Source organism: Genypterus blacodes, unplaced genomic scaffold (assembly GCF_046128005.1).
Source record: "Genypterus blacodes isolate CSIRO-AG114 ecotype Tasmania unplaced genomic scaffold, CSIRO-AGI_Gbla_v1 ptg000007l_1, whole genome shotgun sequence".
NCBI classification, from domain to species: Eukaryota; Metazoa; Chordata; class Actinopteri; order Ophidiiformes; family Ophidiidae; genus Genypterus; species Genypterus blacodes.
The window spans coordinates 4,786,609-4,810,075 of record NW_027466821.1 but is presented as its reverse complement, the minus strand read 5'-3'; the positions used below and the strand labels follow the sequence as shown (position 1 = coordinate 4,810,075).

The following is a 23,467-nucleotide window of genomic DNA, read 5'->3' as shown; positions in this document are numbered from 1 at the left end:
AGTGTTGTTGTTTTTAATTTGTATAATATTTTATTTTTAACATCGCTCTGTGTGTATAATAACACCTAAAAACTATTTAAATACGAGATGCACAGTAAAATCGCATTGGCTATCGTGTATTCATTTTTTACAGGGTGCACATGAACGCAGCATAGATTCATCAAGAGGAATGTCAGGCTCGGAAAGTGACTCGGCCTCTGATTGGACGGCGCCACCCACGTGACTTTCCCAAGCGGAGTTTCCACGACAGCTGGAAGCCGAGCGGCACAGGCGCATCGCTTCTTTGCTAAATTATTAGAAAAATAGCCGGGATTCGACTCGTTTCGGCGCATTCAGGTAGAAGCTGAACTGGTATGGGCGACAAGAGGAGTCCTACAAGGTAATGACCGAGTCGGCGCGTCCTAGATATCCAGACTGGGGGGGAGAGAGAAGACGGAAAAATGGGTTTTCTCCACCGTCTCTCTCTCTCTCCCTCGCTCTCTCCCTCCTGTGTGTGTGTGTGTGTGTGTGTGTGTGTGTGTGTGTGTGTGTGTGTGTGTGTGTGTGTGTGTGTGTGTGTTAAACCCTCATCGCCAATTACAGTGTTGGATCACACAGCGCTTGCAGATGATTTCCTAAATCCGCCAGGCTTTACCCAGATGTTTGCCGTCGGATGTGAACCGAACTCTCGCTCTCTCTCTCTCTCCTCTCGCCCCCCTCTCGCCATCCACCCTCATTTCTCCCCCTTTTTTCGTATTTATTCACTTATTTTTTTGGGTTTTTTTTCAAAGGCCGAAGCGTCAACCGAAGCCCTCCTCCGACGAGGGGTTTTGGGACTGCAGCGTGTGCACGTACAAGAACACAGCGGAGGCTTTTAAGTGCATGATGTGCGATGTCAGGAAGGGGACATCGACAAGGTAAGGCGCTGTTTACCCTTGGATGATCACTATACATGCTCATTTTTACACCAGGGGTTCCCAAAGTGACGTCCTGGGGGCCCTAGAACACCTCTCAGCAGAATGTGGAATAGCTAAATACTATGAATGCTGCTGTAGTCTATACATTTGCACATAATCACTATTGTACTATTGTGCCAGCCTCTTACAAATGTGACAGTAAACAAAAGAAACCTGCTACGTGTGTGACTTGTGTAATGATAATCGCTTCTTCCCTTCCTGTAAGTCATAATGATTTATACTTGTGATTTGCACACTTTATGCACTCAGTAGCAGCCAGTCATTATGCGTTTAGCTTAGTGAGCATATTATTTGTGTGTGTGTGTGTGTGTGTGTGTGTGTGTGTGTGTGTGTGTGTGTGTGTGTAAGAAAGACGAGCAGGATATGAATGTGACATTTTCATTACAATTACATTAATTCTCTCTTTGCAACAAACACACGCACACACACCGCCCTCTGAGCAGCGCATTAGTCTCAGTGTTCGTGCCACGGTGTTGACACTGACCTCAGTGGAACGAGGGAGGGAGATGGTTTGCTCTTTAAGCACACACATCCATCTTGTTGCCCCGGAGATATTTGTAACAGACAGGGAGATGCCTGTTATGTGCAGCGACACACACGCTCACACATACACACATACACACACAGGTACTCAGGCATTTAATACCAAGCGTGTAGGCACACATAGTTGCAAATGCACTGGGGTAATCTGTACACACACACACACACACACACACACACACACACACACACACACACACACACACACACACACACACACACACACACACACAATGCCCTCTGTCGTGTCTGATATCAATGATTTGAAGCCAGTCCATCACAGGAAATGACAGTTTTGTCCCTCGCTTGCCATTGACTATCAGGATGAAAGCACAACAATGAGAGAATGAGAGGAAGTGTAGCTTTCAGCTCAGGCTATGGGAAGCAGTTGTTGTTGCAGAGGTTGAACACGAGCTTCCTCTTTAATGCATCGCCGCCAATTAGCCCCTCCTGCATTAGCACAACTTTCCCAAACAAGCCGTTTAACTACGCCGACGTCAGTGCGTCCATGGAGTTATCCACTTTCATATCTTCTCTGTAGTGTAGTGTGTATGTGGACACACGCATGCACTTGTCTCTCTCGTTCTTTCTCCCTCTCTCTCTCTTTCTCTCTGTCTCTCTCTCTGTGGGTGTGTATGTGTGTGTGCACTGGTGTGTGGGAGGGCTAGTTGTGAAAAGAGGTTGTCAGAGCAGCTGCCAGACAGACAGCCATGGCTCATTACTATGCAACAGCTTAATCACCCTGCTGTCATCAAACACACGCAAGCACACACACACACACACACACACACACACACACACACACACACACACACACACACACACACACTCACATGCAGATGCACAGAACATGCAAATTTCACACATGATTGCATACATATTCGGACATAAACACGCACGCGCGCACACACACACTGGAGTGCACGCTGGCTGCCTGGCACAAACAAAGAGAGCGATGCTGTTGATGTTGTCAGAGGAGGTCCTGCTTATTGCGATTTAGTGTTGATTGTTGAGAGGCCTCTTCAGCTGCTGTCTGTCTTTTTCCATATAAAACAAGCAGCCAAAAACACTGGCCGAGTCCTTTCATCTTCTCCTACATCTCTGACAACCTTTCGTCCACCCTCCCTTGTGGACATTTTGTTTGGAAAGGTGACAAGGACGGTGAGATCAGACATCCGATAACACATTTAGAACACATCCGCGAGACGGTCCTGTTTTGAAAAGGTAAAATCCCCGCCGGCGTCTTCCCACCTTACGGAGCTGCAGGAGCAAAGGAGTAGAGTAAACAAACACACACACACACACACACACACAAACAGCGCACACACACCGCACACACAGAGTAATACTGCAGCAAAATGGCCTCACAGGTGGTCGCAGCTGTTAATGACGGAACAAAACAGAAAAGTGGATCTGTCAGCGGGCGAGTGCAAGGTGCTAAAGGGCAAATGACATGCAGAATATAAATGTGGGACGCAGCAAATTCCCGCGCTGGTTACTAAATAAGCGTGACTGAGCTATTATAAGGGAATAATGGGCAAACGGTTGACACAGAGGACGAGTCCAGTGTCCCGAAGCCGGAAAGTGACAGGCTGGTAGCAAAGTTTGTCATCTGTCAAGAGTGGCTCTAAACGAAGTAGTGATCCTTTGGTGATAGGCGACTACGGGTAAGATTCTCACATCAAACATCAAATCTGACCTCTTCTGACGTCGTTCGTATCTGTTCTGCAAGAGCGAGCGACGGATGCGGTAATGGACAAGGTTGTGTGAGAGAGAGAGAGAGAGAGGGAGAGAGGGAAGGACGGAGACAGAGCCAGAGAGAGACAGGGGGATGCTCTGCGGGAAAGATAGCCGCCAGAAGATGAAGATGAATGTTTTATGAAGCCAGATCTCGCCGCCCAGATCCCTCTGATGTGGAGAGGCGATCCACAGCGGGGGCCCTAAAGCCGACGGCTGATTGAAAGCACATTGTTGAGGTTGTGAGTTTGACTGAAGACGGAGGGGGGGGGGGGGGGGGGGGGGTGGTGCATCAGCAGCATTGGACCTCGCTTATCTGAGGGATGGTGCCAGTTGAAGAGAGAGACAGATTGACAAAAGAGAGAAGTGGATGTTCCGCTGATTCTGCCAGTGTGGCTCTGAAAGTTTTATAGCTCGCGGGGGCAAAATTTGAGGAGTTTAGAGCGGAAAACTTCTTTTTAAATAGACCGAGACTCTTGAGAGCAAAGATCTCAAAGTTGGAATCAACCATCTGAAATTCTCCCATTTCATCTGGACTCCAATCATACCTCATTTTAAAAATCCTCCAAAGCAATTGCTCTCTGAACCCAAACCTGATCCAGGCTTTTGCACAAACTCGTATAAGGAAAATATGTTTTTAGCTCGCGGCGTTTTATTAATCCTGTTTTATATAGCGTTGCCTGCAGGGAGCTTCGATAACACAACACAGCCTCATTATTACCTCAAGACTTTGCCCAGAAAAATTTGGAGAGCCATTTTATCTTCCCGGTGACTCATCTTTGGGTTCAGTCCCAGCCTTGAAAATAGCGTCACAGACGTGGGTCTTGGCAGTGGTGTTGTTTCATAACTATCGGACCGCAGGTTTGATTCTCACATCACATCAGCGGGCAGCGTGTCCTTCAGCGAGACAGTGCGGCCCTCCCAGCTCACACGTTACGACTCCCCCTGGATTAGACTGTCAGCTTGATTTTTAAAATGTGAGATGATGGATCAGAGAGTTAGCGATGTGGCCTTTAAAGCTCAAACGTCGGCGAATTAAAGGTGTTGCAGAGCGGCGCTGAAAGGCAGCTGTTATAATAGCGATGGCTAATCTAAACATCACCTTAAGTGTGTGCGTGTGTGTGTACATGTCAGTGTGTTTGACCTTCTCAAGTGTGTAGCCTACACCACCTGTATCTGCTCACCGAGCTAAGCCCTGACACATCAGGGCCATGAGGGAATCACTCTCAGCGTGCGTACTCCAAAGAGTGCAGGAGCTTGTTTGGCCGTGTTATATTTCTACAGGTCGGGACAGCGAGCTTGATCAAGTTCCCAGCTGTCTCTCTGTCTCTGTCTCTGGCTCGCTCTGTCTCCCCCTCTCCCTTACCTCTCCCTCTCTCTCTCCCCGGGAGTTGAACTTAACCTAAGGCATCTCCTGTCGACAGATTGACTGATGCGCAGGTCTCACCAGCTGCACCTAAACAAGCACCGAGCTCTGTGGCTGGCTAGGATGCTGTCAACGTTTGGCTGGTTGGACTCGTAGTGTTTGGTCATAGTGTGCGAGAGGTCACCCGTGAAGTCACTTTATTGTCTTCATAATGGTTTGTGTGTTTGTGTAGGATTAGTTGGATACCTCTGAACGTTGTTGATGGATTTTTGTTTTTGATGCATATGGATAATGGCTGCAAAGTTACTGAAACTGTTATTAAAACAAGGCTATCGGATCGCCTGTCGTAACACTAGGTCACCACAAGGTTGTAGCAGAGACAATGGGTCGTACCCCACGATAAATGATGGTCAATTTGCATTTGTGTAAACTTTGTTGAATTGTTTCTTCAAAATAAATACGACTTTCATGGGAGTAGTCAGGTGTGTGTGTCAGGTGTGTCCCCCATGGTGACATCTGGTTTGTAAGCGGCTAATGACCTGGATCAGGATCTGTCATCAACAAATAACTCAATTTCCTTGAATATATCTAAGAGAAAGACTGAGATGTCATATCAGTTAATATGCAGAGGTGTTCGATGTCAGGAGTCCGATTATTAAAGACAAAAGAACAAAGAAATGGAAGTGAAATGTTTAGCCTTGGTGTGGATTTGTGAGATCTCTGAGTGCTTTCCTGTTGGTGTCTTGTTCAGGAATCCTCATCTGAGCTCCACTGATGGTAATATCACTAATAGTACAGAACCGAAGCAAAGTGCATTAATAAAAGGAAGCCGGCTGTAATGCAGATATGATTACCATTTCAAAGCTTCTGCCTGAGCCTTATGAATTCAGCCATCAAATTGGTTCCCCAACACAAATATGAAACAATAATTACGATGCTGGTGCTGTGGTGTTAGCAGAGAGCTTTTTCCTCAGTGCGTTTGCAATATTGTGGATCGGAATCGTAACAGCTCTTACATGTTCAAATGTGTCCAAATGCCATGAAAAGGTTAATACATTAATAACCAGGTAGAAATCTGCCTCAGCTTCATTGGATTTGAGTGGATTGGAGCGTTGAGGGGTGTGGAGGAGGACAAACAGACCGAGAAGAGCAATAAGGAAGGATAATTCTGCCAAAGCCTTACAAAGAAGTCATATAAATCTGTTCAAAGGCGCCAGATCGACTAATAAGGAAAGGCATTAAACTTGTGTATCCCAGCAGGTGTCCAGGTATTCCTCGTCCCTCCGCATGCTCCAGCTACGGAACGGTGCTCTCATTTCCCGAGGAATAACGACGTGGGGCGGTTTTCGTGGGAACGGTACGAGGCCGCAGCGTGTGTATCGATAAACAAAGCGGTGAGCCGAGAACGGCGATTTATCATTTTTAACGAGATGAATATTATGGCTGTTATGCTGCGTCATTTGGGAATAGGAAGGCAAGAGCTTTATTCACGCTAGACTGTGGCGATTATTACTGCAAACGCTCACGCGAGCTGTCTACATGCACGCAATGGTGTCGTGCTTAAAATAGAGCAGATATCAACAATCAATATTTGATCGACCTATCTGTGTTATTATGTGTGTGTAAGTGTGTGTGTGTGTGTGTGGACCTGTTCCACCGCTCATCCAGCATACAAACACAGCGTTCATCGGGGACAATGAAGCTGGCTGTTATCGTGTCACTGTGGCTCAAGATTATGGCTACGTGATAAGCCTGTAATTACTATGGTGACACTGATGCATGACATACTGATCTGGGTGTGTGTGCGCGAGCGTCTGTGTGTGTGTGCGTGCGTGCAGGCAAATGTGTTAGAAGAGAGCCTGGTATAGTGTAGCTAGTGGGCTGTGGAAGGTGTCATAAACCACAGGACGTGGAGAGCCATCTGTCTCACTCTCTACCTCTCCCTCTCTTTTTTTCTCTCTTTCTTTCACACACACACATGCATGGCAGTAGCATGTTCGGGCGGGGAGAGACATTAATCATCGGGCTGGAAGAGCTCCCAGGATTGGCCTACAACCTGCTGATAGCAAACCTGACACACGCTCATGCACGCTCTCTCACACACACACACATACACACTTACACCTACGTTTCAGAGTGTTCAGCAGGGCGTAAAATAAGCAATTTCACAATGATCTTACAATCATGGCGGCGCAGTGATAAGAGATTTTTGTTTATAGTAGCACACTCCAGTGCTTATTTGCAGTGCATCAGCACTCCTGTGGGCTGATTGCTCATCACACACAACCCACTCTGCAATTTACACTTTACACCCAAATTCTAATACTCTAATCATCTCATCTGGAAGATCTCTGATCAGAAAGAAGTGATCAATCGTGAATCAAGAGAGTTTGTGTCTTTAGATCAGAAGGGTTGTATTGGAAACAGACAAGTCGCCCAAAATGGCAGTGTAGTATCGATCTCCCTCTGTGTATATTTGTCAGAAGTACTCAGCCAGAAGGTGGATTTACATCAAACTGTTCCCCAAGTAACAGTAATGCTATATCTAGGAAGAGACTTTACTTTTCAGTGTATTCAGTGTCATTAAGCAAACGGGAACGGAAACCAAATACTACAAAGGTGTAACGTAAAAGCGACCTGGACGCACAGACGGAATGTGTAAAATGTTCGGCCAATCAGAGGGGGCCGACTGCCTGCACTCTGTTCACCCTCAGACCGGGTTGTTCTAATTAGGACCGCAGGAGTTATTTTCCTGGCAGAGTTTGGTCATGGACTTCTTTGTTACGGATGTTTTCTTCTCTCCGTCTCTCCATTTTTGAGCACGAGGTCCCGAAATGGAAGAATGCGAGGTTAGCGGGGGCATCGAGAGGGAGTGCGTGTGTGATAGATGGAGAGTGTGTGTGTGTGTGTGTGTGTGTGTGTGTGTGAGAGAGAGACATATTCGGGAAGGGGTCAGCCAGAGTTCCTTGCCCCTATCAGCAAAGTGTGAGTGTGTGTGTGTGTTTGTGAGAGAGAGAGGGAGAGAGAGATCAGTGGCTGCATTTTTGCTTTCTAGTCTATCTCGTCTGTAGGAGGGGAGGATTTACTCTAAAAGCAAAGACAATCCTTCTTGTTTTTGTTGTGCACTTATGGCCTGGAAATTTAATGAGGGTCTTACTGCGCCAGTAAAACTTAAGATGACCCAAATTAGGAGACGGCGGGGGCGACGCGCGTAGTCCAACATTCTTCATGGACAAGCAAACTCGCTCTCGTGTCTCAGTTGTGACTTAATAGAGTTCTCGTTATTTCTGTAACATCTGATTCATCTTTTCTCTCCATTGCATCACACGGATCACAGTCAGGAATGACGACAACGTGAATATCCGTCGATGTCTTTACTCTCTCCGCATCAAGGAAATAGAATTGAGTGTGTTTAAGCCGTCTTCTTAACAGTCCTAATTTCCCAGCGTGGGACTCCATTACCTGCCCGATTATGGATGGCAGAAGCAGGGATGGGGGGGGGGTGCAAATATCGATCGGCACAACGGGTCCACCGCGGCATATTCATGTCAGAAAGAATAGGCTGCTACATTAGGCGCAGAAAATTCCTGTTGGAATCAATAGACACAAACACACGCGCACATTTGCAGATGGTGAGAGCCTAAGTGCTAAGATAATAAGCGTTTGATTGGGTTAACAAAGGCAGCGCTGTTTGGCCCTGCTGCTTTGCCTCACCCTAATATTAGGTTGTGTGTCTCCGTTTTCGCCCCCAGGTAATTGAGCTGGCTCTATTAGAGAAAATGTACTTCATTGTAATACTTGAGCACGCTAGAATGTGCAAAATATGTTTACAGTTTACCCACAGTGCTTTGCAGCACAGCCAGTCCTTCAGTTTAAAATAGAAAAGATCATAATAAGCCCGGGGCGACACTTTTTCTTGATTATACATCAAGAGACTCAACTCAACGGCGTGGCAAAAAAAGGCAACCGCACGCACACACACACACACACGCACACACACTCACTGCTCATTTGCTGCATAAATGAGACGGTAATTCATCCATTGATTACGTGCAGTAAATCACACAGAAACCACAAAATTGGAAGCACGTAATGACATCCTGAACAGAATTCATCAATCAGAGGGAAACCGGAGGAGAGCGCAGGCCGCTCTTAACGTGTGTTTGTATTTTTGGAAGCTAAGTAATGTTTGGCCCAGGGGGGGCCGGCGGCCGGAGGGCCGAGCAACACTTGGCGCTTCTCTGTTGCCATAAAATTGGCGATCGGGGATGAGCATGTCAAGACAAACGCCAAATTACTTATTACAAACTTCGATGAGGCGTCCACCTTCATTTTAAAAAAAGACATCAGCACTTCTTGCGGCATCGCGCTGACGAGACAGACATGTTAGACAATCTCCACATCTCTTCCCGAACGCGGCGCTATGTAGGCCAAGAGACCCATTTGCAATTCAGTGTATCCGTGCGAGCATCTCTGGATGTTCAGTAAAGGCAGCGATAACTCCACTTACACACACAGGCACACACACACATACACACAAAAAAAGAAGACTTTGAAGCCACACTGCAATTTAGGTCATTGCAGATTTGTTAAACCACAGCTCTGTCCTGAGAAAAAAGACTGCAGACCAGCAGACGAGGCTGGAGCTGTATATTGCCTCTTAGAAAATGAGGATGGCAGCCTCTAAATTAAACTAAATAGGCCACTAAGACGTTTTTTTTTGCGGGGAGGGGGGGGGTGTTGGCATGGCGCACAGCAGCACAGGTGCTCAAAGTCACTTTTGGATGGAGCCGGGCACAGTGCATTTGTACACGCTGTACTTGCAATGTGCTGTAGGCTTACAAGTGCATTAGGCAGCTGCACAGGTACTCTTCAGCACTTGGAGAGGCCGGTGTTGTATAATTGCGGCACATTACCGTAGGTTAATACAGACAGGTTTGCACACTCCAATGAGCTTGTGTCATGTCAGCAGCAGCCCAGCAGGTGTGTGTGTGTGTGTGTGTGTGTGTGGGTGTGTGGGTGTGTGTGTGTGTGTGTGTGTGTGTGCCGGGGCTGGGAATTAAATTGGTACCGGTTTGTGATCGGAGGATGCGACTGGTAATATTCAGAGCTTAAATTGATATTTGAATGGCATTTGGTTTGATTGATTGTAGTGTAGCTGGTAGGCATTTCCAAATCCCCTATTCTCAAAGTGTTACTAACCAGCACCTTATTATGTTCAAATTGTGCATTTTTGACATCGCCTTTATCCTGTGGACTCTAATTATGTCTGCAGAATGCAAAAAAAGCACGATAACCATAGCAACCTATTGAAATGAAATACACATTCCCCGTACTGTTCACCAGTTAGTGAGAGCAAATGCTAACAACAGTTCTTTTTCACAATTTTAATGATAAATACTCTTTTTTTTTTTATGGTCATCCAAAAGTTTCTCCTATACCTTCTAATGTCTGTAAATACAATTAAGACAAGTAATATTGTATTTGTATCAACCTTAAGTCGAGGTAAAATTCATTATCATACTGTGAAGGTCTGCCGTCAATCTATTCAATAATAATCACAATAACACATCTAATACTAATTATATAGTAATGTTTTCACTTTCATTGTTGTTTACATTGTGAAATCATGAAAACGAATAAGATGGAAGGGCTTGCGGCGTTCCTCGAGTTTCGTCCACATAGCGTGTGTGAGAGCATTTTGTGTTTTTTTTTCCTGTCCGTGTGGTGTCGTGCCCACATTTGTGTGTGTGTGTGTGTGTGTGTGTGTTTACACGGGGTGTGTGGTTGGGTGTGGTGCGATTGCATATTTCAGTACTTCAGACGCTGAATAATATTTTCACTTTGTGGTTTTGACATCACAGAAAAATAACTTCTGACTGGATTGAATTGCATTTTAGATCATCTAATAGAAACCTTTCATTATCTAAGACTTCAATTTATGAATTGGAGCCTAATGTTGATTATTTGTTGCTTTTCAATCATGTAATCTTGAATTTCTATGTATGTTTGGTTGGGCAGGTTTTGATTTGTGTACATTTTTGTGTGGTACCTGTTTGCTGTACTACTCAGCCTTCATCTTTGTGCGTTTGTGTGTTTGTGTGTGTGTGTGCGTGCACAGTCAAGCACTAGATATGTGAACTCCCTCAACAGATGGCCTTTTCAGCACACTCGCATCTCTACCAAGGCTCTTGCCAACTCCAAGACACAAACACACACACACAGGAACACAAACACGTTCTCTCACACACACACATAAACACGCACACACAGTAATACGATCACAGCCCTCATGCATGCAAACTGTTGCCAAACTAATTGCATAATGCATCATTTTTTTGAAAGAGCAGACGCTTGTGAGGGATTGAAATGTGACTGTGAGGAACAGTTCGTTCGAATGTAGTTTCTTGGTATTGGAGCTATGATGTCGTCTGCTTAAGGCCTTAGTTTTCTACACTTTAGGGTAAAAACTCATGTCCTCCTGACTACAAGCGCAATAATTTGACTAATCACCTTGAAGGGAAGGTATCAGAAGCTTTCTCTCTTGTCTTTTGATCACTAAACCACACTGAGGAATTCTGACTGCACACAAGTCGCCTGTGACAAGAATCTAAAGAAGCATCTTGAAAATGTAATTATAGTCTGATTAAAGCACGACCTTCTGTGAGAGTGACACGGCGTAATTGAGGTCAGCTCTCCGCTCGCTCACCCTCGGATTTCAGGGAGTCATCCAGGAGGTTTTTTGTTTTCACCAAAACAGATTTCATCATGCCAGCGTGCCCCCGCCCCCCTGAAATGAGACAAGCCTGCACAGGTACAACACACCGCTCACAGTTGGCTGTTCAGAAAGTGCCGAGCATGTACCAGCGCAGCTAAGAGCACTTCCTGCTGCGACGTCTTAAACAGCACTGGCAGTGATTATTGGCTCGTGATTATGGTGGTGCACGAGCATGAAGCCATGTGTTCACTGTGATTTTCCCTCTCATTAATCTGCCACACTCTCTCTCTCTCTCCCTCTTGCTCCGTTTCTGTCTTTATCTCACCGCCTGTGCCCTCCTCTCCTCTCCTCTCCTCTCCTCTCCTCTCCTCTCCCTCCATCAGGAAGCCTCGTCCCGTCTCCCAGCTGGTCTCGCAGCAGCAGGTAACGCAGCAGTTCGTGTCGCCCTCGCTGCCCAAGAAGGAAAAGAAGGAGCGTGTGGAGCGGGAGAAGGGCGACAGGGAGCCGGCGCTCAAGAAGAACGGTCACAAGAAGATGAGGTAAACATGAAAGCAGCGATGCACCCATGGGCTCAAACGTTCTAACAGAAGCAAATGAGAAAGACAGTTCCAAAAGAGTTTATCACCGGAATTTGCTGATACTGGACCAGAGATGAAGTCCCGACACTCACACTTGAGCCAGACTTCTATTAGGCATCAAACAATCCATGCTTATACTCAGTTTCACCTTGATTTTAACTGGAATTAAGTTAATTATACTAAAATTAACTGTATGTTCTTTAACATCTCATGTCATCTTTTGTGTTTCCCCTTAGGCCCAGATTAAAAAACATCGACCGGAGCAGCGCGCAGCACCTGGAGGTGACGGTGGGGGACCTGACTGTCATTATAACGGACTTTAAGGAGAAGGCCAAGCCCTCGTCCACCTCGGCCACGTCGTCCAGCGCCGCCTCGGTGGCCGACCACCACAGCCAGAACGGCTCCAGCTCAGAAACTACAGAAAAGGGGCTCTCTCGCTCCTCCTCGCCTCGGGGAGAAGGCGCCTCGGTCAACGGCGAGTCCCACTGAGCCCGCGCCATCGCATCTGCGCTCTTGACGCCTTACGGGTCCAGCGGAGGAACCTCTTGAACTCGACCTTACGGCTTCATAATACTGACAGCAAAAACAAATCTCCTCTCTCTGGTTGTTTGATTCTGGGTATTTCAACTGCAATAAGAACTGTGACTCGACTCGAACTGATTCTTTTTTTGCAGGTCAGCAAATGATGTGCCAACGCTTCAGATTTGGCCTCTTTAAATTAAATCATTTTGTTCTGGCCTAAACGGCTATGGAATTCAGCATTTACAGAAGCAATCTGACACCGTTTGTCTCCGACAGGAGGGGAAACTGCACCATCTTGGAAGTTGAAGTAATCAATTTGTCCCTTCTGATGTTTTGCTGGAATGAAAGGATCCTGCCGGCTCTCCAAGGCTTCCGATGAGCTCAGGGGACGACATTTCAATCTGACAGCGACCTTCTTCACTTCTGACCGCAGGAAGATCCTTGTCAGACTGAAGTGTTGTCTGTGAATAAACATTCTGGTTGCGTGTTTTGGACACCTTGTGGGATCCTTCCACTTCCAATGTCCTGGCCCGTCCTCCTTCACATCATCGCCGACGGGTCAGAGCGACTCGTTCTTCCTCTATGTGGAATTTTCCGCCTCTTTCTGGAGTCTCTACTTCCTCTTTCAGAACTGAATCATAGTTCCCACACATTCTCAGTCTCCTCACACACACACACCGAACCTACAACCTCTCAGTGAACTTTCACTCCTCTACGTTTTTTAAGTTCTGGACTGCTCCTAACGGCAATGAATCGTTGCTGTAGAACTTTTGAGCGATTGGTGCGTTTGTCACAAAGCACTGCTGTACCCATACCGGCTCCGTCTGATGTTACTCCACGATGTTTCGTGCACTACATGTATGCTTGATGGAGAACTCTGGTTGTGTTTTCAGCTTGTGCCAATTGCGCGGACCTAGTTGGAGACGCAACTTGCTTTGAGCCCAAGCTTCTCACCAGCTGATGACATCCTATACCTTTCACCCTATCAACAGTAAAGTTTGTGTTTCTGTGTTGCTAAAAATCCTAATTGCATATGGCATACTTTGCACAATAAACAGGGACGCGTTGACGGGGCGTAATAGGTTGTAAAGGGGCTGTGACTATAAATGACACCGACGTTCTCCTTCTCATCTGTCTCTACTGCACAAACAGGGCCGCACCTGCTCGGCGTCCCAGCGGAGAACCAAAGGGTGCAGATACTGAACTTGCACAGACAGAGAGAGAGGCCCAGTATGAATACAGCACGGTGCTTGTAAATTGAGAAAAAAAAACAAGAACATTTTGTTGTCTTCGAGCAAAGTTTTGATTTCTGGACATGCACATCTAGTAGCTGTATGTTATGGCTTGCAATGTGATGGACTTCAGAAAACTGCTCAGATTCCTCCACTTTGTAGTATAGCGGGAGGAGCTTTAGACTACACTAAACTTCCAGCAGAACACCTATAGATCAGCCTAAATAACAATAACTTATAAAACCTGTAGAATAATGAAACATGAAATGGATATTTCTAAAAATATATTGTACTACAATGTTTTGACGTGGTTGTATTATACATCATACCAGTGTTACTGTCGAGATTTTGCTTTAGAACATTTTAGGACAGGTCCAGAGAACTGTCACGGCATGATAATATATGGTCCTGGTATGTGTTTTTGTGGGACGGGCGATGTCTCTTAGTTTGTAAGTATCATTTGAATGTGTCGGAGACGATTTCTCATTGGTTCAACACACTAGCTGGGACTAGACGTGTGGACTCGTGAGAAGTGTTTAGAGAGACATTTGTTATTTAGTTGTGGCAAAAAGGAAAAGACATTTAAAAACGTGTCATCGTCACTTGTTGATACATGTTTTTTATCATTTTGCTTTGCCATGTCCTTTATTTTAAAATGTGTGAACTTGTTTATTACATGTCAGAATAAGAACATTATGAAATTATTTGTTGTCCTCTTGCCTTCAGTGCTGTGCGCAGATTGGACTTCGCACCTCTGCTGCTCTCTCTCTTGCGCTCATGCACTCGTTCCTAGATTCATGTACATTTGCATTTACATGACTTATAACACAGTTGGTCACACACACAGTAGATTAAGGCATTTCTTTTTTATGTAAAGCAGGAAAGGGACTATATCGTGTGTCCTTCGGCGCCATCTAGCGAACCACTTGATAACTGCTCATCCTGTGCCACTAAACGAAAGAATAGCCTTGTGATTAATTGTAAATCATTCATTCATTCATTCATTTAGAGTTAAGGGTTAAGTCTAGTATTATAGATGTATATTAATAATATTTGTTGATGGGGAGTTAATAGTTTTAATTCATCATTACATCAGTCAAAACATCATTTTCCCACAGTAAATGCAGCTGTTGTTCAGACGTGTTTGTTTAGCTGTACCGCCTCAAACAAAACAGAGCAGGTCTATATCACTTCAGCCTGTGAATGGGCCTTTTCAATGGTGAAATCAATAGAAAGTTGCACAGACAGCCAAGAGGGGGAGGGAATGGTAGGAATAAACTTACTTGATGGCTCCCACCCTTCCCCCCCTCTGACAGACAGGGGGTCTCGACCTCCTGTTTGTGTCAAATTACCCAGAAAGATAAATGGATGTGCACTTCAAAATAAAAGCGTGGGAAATGTGGGCACATAGATTGAGAACGTGAAATGCCACGGTTTTCTCTCTCTCAATATAATCGGAGAAATCGGAGCAATAAATACTGTATATAAACAATTATAACCTTACGATTTACAATATTAAAAGTGACCCTGAAAAATCGAGGGTATTTATTTACTCCCAAAGTTTAGATGAGTAAACCATTCACTTCGATTACAGTGTTATCTTGAACCGTTTCAGTGTGATCGTTTAGCGTTGTCAATCACAATTAGCTCAGAAACGACTCGAAAATGCCTAAAAAATAGTTTCACCACCAGAGGACGTAGTAGGGCGACTCAAAGCTGGGACTTTTGTTTTGTAAAGTCTCTAGCGGAAGAGGCTGTACAAGCAACATGGCTAGTTTGTTAGTTATTAGCAAACACTCGACTTTGTGTTATGATTTTAACGCCGCGTCGCGTTTTCAAGCTTCATAATGCGGCGCTACATTCGCGCACTGATGTTGTGCGCGGTGTTTGCCGTTTTCTCGGGCCTGTACGTGTACAGTAAGTTGTTTTACACGGACGTGTCGGTCGGAGGAGGAGGAGGAGGAGCCGGAGCGAAGAGGCTTTTCAACCCACCGAGGATGCCCGGAGCTCGGCGAGGGTCTGTGGGCAAAACCGGGCCCCAAAGCCCGCACTGGTACAACAGGTACGGCCAGCGTGTCGTTGTTTGTCTGCTTTAATGTGGTGCAGCTCGAATAAACAAATAAAGTATGAAAAATTGCCCGCAATGCACTTTAAACAACACAAACAGTGTATAGGAATGCGACGCTGCCAGAGTGAAAGCCCCCAAGCGGACAGACTACAACAAAGCTACAACTCTGTTCATTCATGTTTTGGGGATTAATGTGTGTGGGATGCAGTGAGAAGATCACTAAAAATATACAGAAGCTACTAAACTGTGGCAGGAGGCGTCATATATATTTTACAGTCAATTTGTTTTCAGAGCTCTTTGTTTATTGTATTCTCAAATCTATAAAGGTGTGTGTTTCAAAGAAGTCTGAAGTATTTGTAGTAATATTAGTGATTTTATCCAGTGCATTCAGGTCCAGATCACATGATTTATGTTTGATCGTTTTATATTGATCCCATAGTATATTTATGTATATATCAAAAAAGGTAGCTGCTTTCCCAAGATGTTCCACCCTTGTTGGACTTTAGTAACGTCTCTCTCTCATTTCTCAGGTACATCATGCGTCAGCGAGCCCAGGTGGAGGCCGGTGGAGGTGGAGGTGGCAGTCAGAGCAGACCTGAGACAGCCATGCACTTGGCTGTGGTGGCTTGTGGCCAGAGGTTGGAGGAGACTCTCACCATGATCAAGTCTGCCGTGCTCTTCAGCGTCAAACCCCTCTGCTTGCATATTTTTGCTGAAGATCAGCTACACGCCAGCTTTGTAGAATCAGTGAGTAAGAAGTGGAGAAATGCTAAGCAGTGACTGTGAATTGCTTATTATTGAGAGAAACTGGGACGTCATGTGTTGTTGTTTTGAATCAAACACTTTGCTCCTGAAACGTAATGACATTCAAAGTGGGAGTATTTACTTCTGTCCTTTTTTTCTTTCTGTTCCAGTTGGAGTCGTGGCCTGGCTTCATTAACTCCAGGTTCAACTACACACTCTACTCCATCAGCTTCCCCAGTGAGAATGCAGCCGAGTGGAAGAAACTCTTCAAACCCTGCGCTTCTCAGAGGCTCTTCTTACCTGTGAGTGTCTGGGAGAGAGTAGAGGAAATTGGTGTTTAGGAATTGTGAGAATGAGCTGCGGCTGGGTAAAACCTGTACAGAGGCTTTATTATTCACTTTGAAAATAAAATGACAGCTTCCTGTTCGTGTTTCTCCCTGTGCAGCTCATCCTGAAAGAGGTAGACTCGATAGTGTACGTGGACTCGGACATCCTCTTCCTGCAGCCTGTGGACCAGCTGTGGTCGTTCCTGTCTGGGTTTAATGCCACGCAGCTGGCAGCCATGGCCCCCGAGCACGAGGAGCCACGCATTGCCTGGTACAACCGCTTCGCCCGCCACCCCTTCTACGGCAGGACGGGCGTCAACTCAGGGGTGATGCTCATGAACATGACGAGGATGAGGAACACTTTCTTTAAGGTATGGCTGATTACACACTAGAACACCAGGTGAAGAGTTGTGATGTGGTGGTTTATCCATCACTGTGTAGTACCCTCTTTGGCCACAGAGGGGTCCCCTTCTGCTACAATTGGTTCTTGTCCATGGATTGTATGAAGTGTGATAACTTTAAGATAAGCTTGTTGTGGTTCAATTGACTTTATGGTTCTCTTGTCTTTGTGTCCCTCTTTGTCTGTGTGTGTGTGTTTGGACAGAATGACATGACGTCTGTTGGGCTACGTTGGGAGGAGCTGCTGATGCCACTGCTCCAAAAATACAAACTCAACATAACTTGGGGTGACCAGGATCTCCTCAATATAATTTTCCACCACAACCCTGGTAAGTACACACACACACACACACACACACACACACACACACACACACACACACACACACACACACACACACACACACACACACACATTAAGAATGGATGAATTGCTGTGCGTGGGAAATAGACTGCACGTTGAATGCTTCCTCTCTATTCCCAGAGCATTTGTTGGAGTTCCCATGCCAGTGGAATTATCGTCCAGACCACTGCATCTATGGCAGCAACTGTGCATCCGCTGAGGAAAACGGTGTCTACATACTCCACGGCAACAGAGGGGTTTACCACGACCACAAGCAGCCTGCCTTCAGAGCCGTCTACGAGGCCATCAGAAAGGTACGCCAGCTTATGGTAACAGACGAAGGTTTGTAAGGTCAGTTTAGTTTACAGCTCAGAAAAACAATTGCGATTAATATATTCTCTATAGATTGCATTACTTCTTGTTTTGTCCCCATTAGTTTGATATGTATGTACAGATCTGTATTAGAACTTTGCAGATTACACTTTTGTAGCAGCAGTAAATCAAAATGTGCTTTATATAAAGGTAAATATCACATTCATCAATTTGAAGCTCCAGCAGCGTAAGCAACAACTTGTCTTGTCAAGGCGTAAGCAGCAAATGGTTGCTTTCATTTTAAATCCATCTCAGGGATTGACTTTTTGTGGTTGGCCCTCGCCATCTTCGAGTCTTATGCACGATGAAGCACGTTGTGTGGCTGATTAGCAGCAATTCCACTCGTGTTCCAAACGCAGCCTTGGACAAACTAATTAAGGAAAAAATGCCCAGTAAGCCGCACACAACATGGATTTAGCAGGGTGTCGCCGCTCGCTCAATATGCACGACTTGCTGCGTAATTGGCTTTGGCGAGGAAGCGCGTCAGACGAGGAAATGCACGGCCCGTTACCTCCATCGCAGAGGAATCAGAAGTTTTAACAGGCGTGTAAACACAATGTGTGACTGCTCGGATTTAGAAAGTCTTTGGAGCGTGTTGTGGGTGTCATTCAGTGAAACGTCTGTAGGGGGAGCCCTTTTACAACCTCAGTGACGAGCCCTGTCCTCTTTGTTCCTTTCCTCACTGACCCTAAAGATTTCTAAGGTTACTGACACGAAGCTGTGTGCGCTGCCGAACACAAATCTCGGCAAGAAAGGTAATTTCCCCCATGAGGATGTTTATGGGTTGTTTACCAGCAGCGTAACGATATTGATGATTTGGGTGGCATTTACTTAATGAAGCCATCAATGTTCACAGCATCATTGCTTTCCTATTAACAAAGCATTGAACGTAGATCAGGATGAGAGGCTGATCCATACTGTAGCCATGGCCCGCAGTTAAGACTGTGGCTTTTCAGGAGGGGATCAATGGCAGCTGCAGACACACTCTCTCACACACTCGTACCTTAGCTTCAGTATGATATGTGGGTAATGTATTGATACATTTATTGGCTTGTGATTAAATCTGCTTTGCCAGGAGGATGTGGCAGTATGGATTGATCACTGTTTCATTACGTTCAGCCTGCTCCTCTGTGACACAACAGAAATTGTGTCTTTGTTATTGACTCTGATGCCAGTGGTCGGCAGAAAGTTGCCTGCAGCAGTTTGCAGACTTGTAGCTTTAAAGTTGAAATGAAAGTTTGTGTCTGTAGCAAAGCGTCGGCGGCACATTTGGCAGACAAATGGTTACGCTCTGCTCTCCCCGTACAAAGGAGTGGGAATACAAACGCTCCTCTTTGTCTGTCTGCCTGCTCCGTCTGTGTCTGTCTCCACAAACACACCACAGAGGTCCGTCCATCATAAAGCATCTCCTCCTCTCCTCCCTTCCTCCCTTCTTCCCTCCCTCCCTCCGACGCAAAAGCTGAGCCCGGGAAGCAGCAGTTAAATTTTACAGCCGATGGTATGTTTAGAGTTGGAATCTGCACACGAACAGCCCCCCCATCAGGCGCACAAAATCAATAAAGCAACTGTAAATGCAACTTTATGACGTGTGTGTGTGTGTGTGTGTGTGTGTGTGTGTGTGTGTGTGTGTGTGTGTGTGTGTGTGTGTGTGTGTGTGTGTGTGTGTGTGTGTGTGTGTGTGTGTGTGTGTGTGTGTGTGTGTGCGCGCGCGTGTGTGCGCTCATAAAAATTCCATTCTCTTTGTGACCCAATATCAGCAAACCCAACCGCAAGCAAATGAGCCGGCATAAAAAATGGTAATTCCCCTTTGATTTCCTCGGAGCATTGTAAAGGTTCCTTCATTATTGGGAAGACATGAAATTTGTGATGTAATCCCAGAGTATCGCCGGATGATAAAGCTATAGCATAAAACCCACTTCAAACACACGCCGCTTCATGATTTTACCTGGATGACTTGGCCGTGATGAGTTTTTAGTTTTTTAATCGACCCCGGGAAACACGGGGAAACGTCCAAATGCGACCGTAAACGTGGCCGTGGCGTCCTCAAAGTGTCCCCCTACAACCACTTAAAGAGGGCATCCGGACACTTTTACCAGAGCATTGGGGGGACGTTGGGTACGGACGGGTTTTGACTGCTCTCTGGCTTCTCAAGTCCCCTCCTGCAACCTTAGAGCTGCCAGTCGCCACATTCATTCATTCAGCTCTATGAAGACCATGGCAAAGCTAGAGCGTTTGAGGATTGTTTAAGGTGAGCGGCGTTTTGCTCTTCACCCCAAATCTAACTAACAATAGCGTTTTCTCATTCCAGTATTCATTCGGTGCAGACCCGCTGAGCTCTCTGTTGGCTCCTCTGGAGAAGGAACTGCTGAAGACGACTCACACTTACTGCGGTAAATCCTCCAGCCTCCTCACCAAGAGACTGGGACACGGCCTGGAGAGCGTCAACAGAGACGCCCCGCGTGGACGGTGACGAAGGTGAGCCAGGAGGAGAGGAAGAGACTCTGCCTTTACTGGAATCTCATAGGTTTCATCACCCTCTTGCTGCTCTTTACTCTCCTTTTGAGCGAGTGAAATGGAACGGCAGACTTTGATTGGAACTGGATTTTTCAATGACAACAAACCACTACTGCTGGATAAACAGGAGCGGGGTGGAGCTGCCAGATCCTTGGAGTTACTGCCCAGGTGGTCGGCGAGCGTCAGACCGCCTCTGTACGAGCCGCTCTGGATAAGAGCGTGATGGGAATGCCCCAGAATATAAATGTAGCATAGGCTTGGCTGGATGTCCTCGTAGCAAAGCACCGCACGCAACAAAGGGAGCGTTTGCTGCAGATGTACAAACGGCCTTTGACATGTTTATAGTTGGGTGTAGATGTGAGATTCTATGGTTACAGCCCTACTCCGTATGTTGATATGCTATGTTATCTCTGCTCCATGGGCGATCTTCATCCAACTCAAAGTCAGTTACCTTTTCCATAAACTGCTGCTGCTGTCCACATTCCAGGTGCAGCTTAAACACTTACAGGCTGAGATGGATCACCCTCAGCTCAGATCCCGTTCCTCCCTCCCGCACCATGCGTGTCTTGGGTAAAGGTTTGCCTTTGAATGTGTAGGCATGAACGGGGCCTGAAGATCATTAACGCTTCACTTTCCATATTGGAGAGTTAACTTTACTTTGTGAAAGGGGCTTATGGACTCGAAACAAAACCAGAACTGGACTCCACAGGATCTGTTCTGGGAGATCTACGCACTGGATCACTTTGCAACCTTCAGAGCGGATTAGCAACCACATGGGAAAGGACTTAATGTGAATGAGCCATATTGTCAGGATTTTCCCATTTCAAGAAGTTCAATACACTGTAAAATAATACAATGATATGTTTGGTCTGTGATCTGAAATTGTGTAACTACGTGCAAAAAACCCAATTTGCTGATGAAATGGCCGTTTCCCTAATGTGATGCATATAAAGCAGGTGACTTAGAAACGGCTCTTCTTCCACAGGGAGGCGGCTAATGACCCGTCTGCATTTATGTGCCGGCAAGATTCAATGTACTCCTTTTGTAAAAGGTTTTGGAAAGGTCTGAAAACCTTGTTGAGGTCTTAGTTTAGTCGAACTAGTTAAGGGTTATGATCAGCGCACAACCGTGATGGAACATTTGCTGTTTAAACACGAATAAGAACCAGTTTACTAAGCTACAAGTTTCTCTCCTGATACCAAAGTTTTTGTTCTTTCATTCTGATAAATATAGTTTTTGGCACTGTTGAATGTATTTTAAACACTGAAAGATGAAATCAGTGTATCATCTTATGTCAGTGTGTGTGTTTGTGTGTGTGTGTTTGTAATGTAAGGATATTATTTGTTGTGGTTAAAGATGAAATTGCAGTGACTTTTTTTTTTTACCTTTGACATTAAAGATCACTTTTGTTTTTTCTATAATTAGTAGCGGTGTGTGTTTGTACCAGCAGAGGGAAGCATTTTGTCATGTGTCCACTGTTGAATAGATAAAGTGCATGGAGAGGAGGCACTTAAGAGTATTTGTTTGAAAGAAGAAAAGCTAGACCACACTAATAAAATCCCTTTATGAGATTTTAAATGAAAATGTACAACATTTAATTTTAAAATGAGTGTTTCTCCTCCCACAGACTTCTATCAGTCCAACACATCATATTTGATTTTTATATTTTTACCAATATCAGGCGTCTTTGTTTATTCCACGAGGGTCTAACTTGAGGGAGATTGATGTCGTGTTTCTCTCATCTCTTTCGGTCGATCGATACACTTGCCAATAATCTATGAGCGGTCCGCCCGTGGTGTTGCAGCGTCCCTGCCTCTGCTGCGAGGCGCTCATAAAGTGTAAGTGATGGACCAATAACGCAGCCCTATAGGTGCCTGTCTGAGACGGTATGGCATTGACTATGGGGAATGAGTTTATGCTTATTCCCATTAGGTGTGGGATACAAGCGTTCGTTTATGACACTGGCGGCAGTTTGATTCATGGCAGCAGAAACATCCTACATTCATCATTCTATATCTGTATGAGAGCTTATCAATTACCTTTATTGACCCATGTCCTTAACTGCAACATGTAACAGTCCATGTCCCTCAGGGAGACAGAGACAATGGGTTGAATTGAGCACCTTGCTGAGAAATTCAATATTGTCCATCCTCCAAGGTTTTATTTTCACCAAACTACAAGTTTTATATCCCAATATCCCAAAAGAAATAAATAAATTGTATTTCTTTTGTACCGCCGTGGCCGTGAGGCAGGCTATTTAAAATAAATATGTGACCTCCAGCATTTAGAGTGGATGCTACAGAGGAAAATATGAGGACATCACAGCGTGTGTACATGTGTGCGTTTGTGTGTGAGGCACAGATGGACCAAAGCACAAATGGAGAAGGACAGCAGCACAAGACGGACAGAGAGAGATTTTTGTTTTCATCTTCTGAGCCCACAATTGTTTGCCTGACATGTGCTTTATTCCTGTGATGATGCACAAGTGTAGCAGTGTATCCCTGGACTCATTGTGTGTACGATGATCAATTTTTCTCCCTCTCTGTCTTCCCGGTATGAAACGTTGAAGAGCAGAGATGAGTGCGTAGGGGGAGGAGGAGGAGGAAGAGGAGGAGGGGGAGCAGGGACGCAGAAAAGACTGATGGAGAGACTGAGAGTGTGTTAATGATAAAAGAAAAAAATAAGGCTGCCATTGCCAATACAGCAATTAGGGCACTTTGTCGCTTTGCTGCTCCATCTTTTGGACGATGCTCGCCTGAATACAGAGCTGGGCCGCGACAGTAGTTCAGTAATGTTGTGCCATTTGGTGAAAGCCTTCTACCTGATGTGCTTTATGTTGAGTAAATGTTTGATCTGTAGGGACCAAGGCTGACGAAGTGGCAGGGGGTCGAATCCCTTACACACCGGTGCAGGACAGATGGGTGACAAATCAAATCGGTTTAAGAGATGATGTCATTCTGAAATACTGAAATGATATGTTCTGCTTCAGGGTCATCTTGCTTGAATGCTGCCTTTATTTGAAGTAATTGGTCCAAAAAACACATGGTTGGTT

The 23,467-nt window shown here is 45.5% G+C and overlaps 2 protein-coding genes across 3 annotated transcripts; both read left to right on the top strand.

Moving 5' to 3' along the window:
* The first annotated feature begins 236 nt into the window (after positions 1-236).
* On the top strand, positions 237-14,353 carry LOC143003153 (YY1-associated factor 2-like). Its single transcript, XM_076153657.1, has 4 exons — positions 237-379; positions 771-896; positions 11,701-11,856; positions 12,132-14,353. Exons 1-4 carry the CDS (start codon positions 354-356, stop codon positions 12,382-12,384), a joined length of 561 nt encoding a protein of 186 aa, XP_076009772.1. The 5' UTR covers positions 237-353; the 3' UTR covers positions 12,385-14,353.
* A 1,045-nt stretch (positions 14,354-15,398) lies between these two features.
* Positions 15,399-21,954, top strand: LOC143003363 (glucoside xylosyltransferase 1-like). Of its 2 annotated transcripts, none has more exons than XM_076153980.1 (7): positions 15,399-15,702; positions 16,248-16,464; positions 16,632-16,763; positions 16,907-17,158; positions 17,392-17,515; positions 17,671-17,843; positions 20,210-21,954. In XM_076153980.1, the coding sequence occupies exons 1-7, from the start codon at positions 15,497-15,499 to the stop codon at positions 20,369-20,371; spliced, it is 1,266 nt and encodes a 421-aa protein (XP_076010095.1). In that variant the 5' UTR covers positions 15,399-15,496; the 3' UTR covers positions 20,372-21,954. The 2 variants fall into 2 exon arrangements, with proteins under 2 accessions (XP_076010095.1, XP_076010087.1); XM_076153972.1 differs by having other exon boundaries at positions 15,399-15,711.
* The last annotated feature ends 1,513 nt before the right edge of the window (positions 21,955-23,467 follow it).

Coding starts and splice junctions, on each gene's coding strand:
- LOC143003153 (XM_076153657.1), top strand. CDS start 354: ATGGGCGACAAGAGGAGTCCTACAAG. Junction 897..11,700: donor AGGAAGGGGACATCGACAAG/GTAAGGCGCTGT, acceptor TCCCTCCATCAG/GAAGCCTCGTCCCGTCTCCC. Junction 11,857..12,131: donor AACGGTCACAAGAAGATGAG/GTAAACATGAAA, acceptor GTTTCCCCTTAG/GCCCAGATTAAAAAACATCG.
- LOC143003363 (XM_076153972.1), top strand. CDS start 15,497: ATGCGGCGCTACATTCGCGCACTGATGTTGTGCGCGGTGTTTGCCGTT. Junction 16,764..16,906: donor CTCAGAGGCTCTTCTTACCT/GTGAGTGTCTGG, acceptor CTCCCTGTGCAG/CTCATCCTGAAAGAGGTAGA. Junction 17,844..20,209: donor TCTACGAGGCCATCAGAAAG/GTACGCCAGCTT, acceptor TTCTCATTCCAG/TATTCATTCGGTGCAGACCC.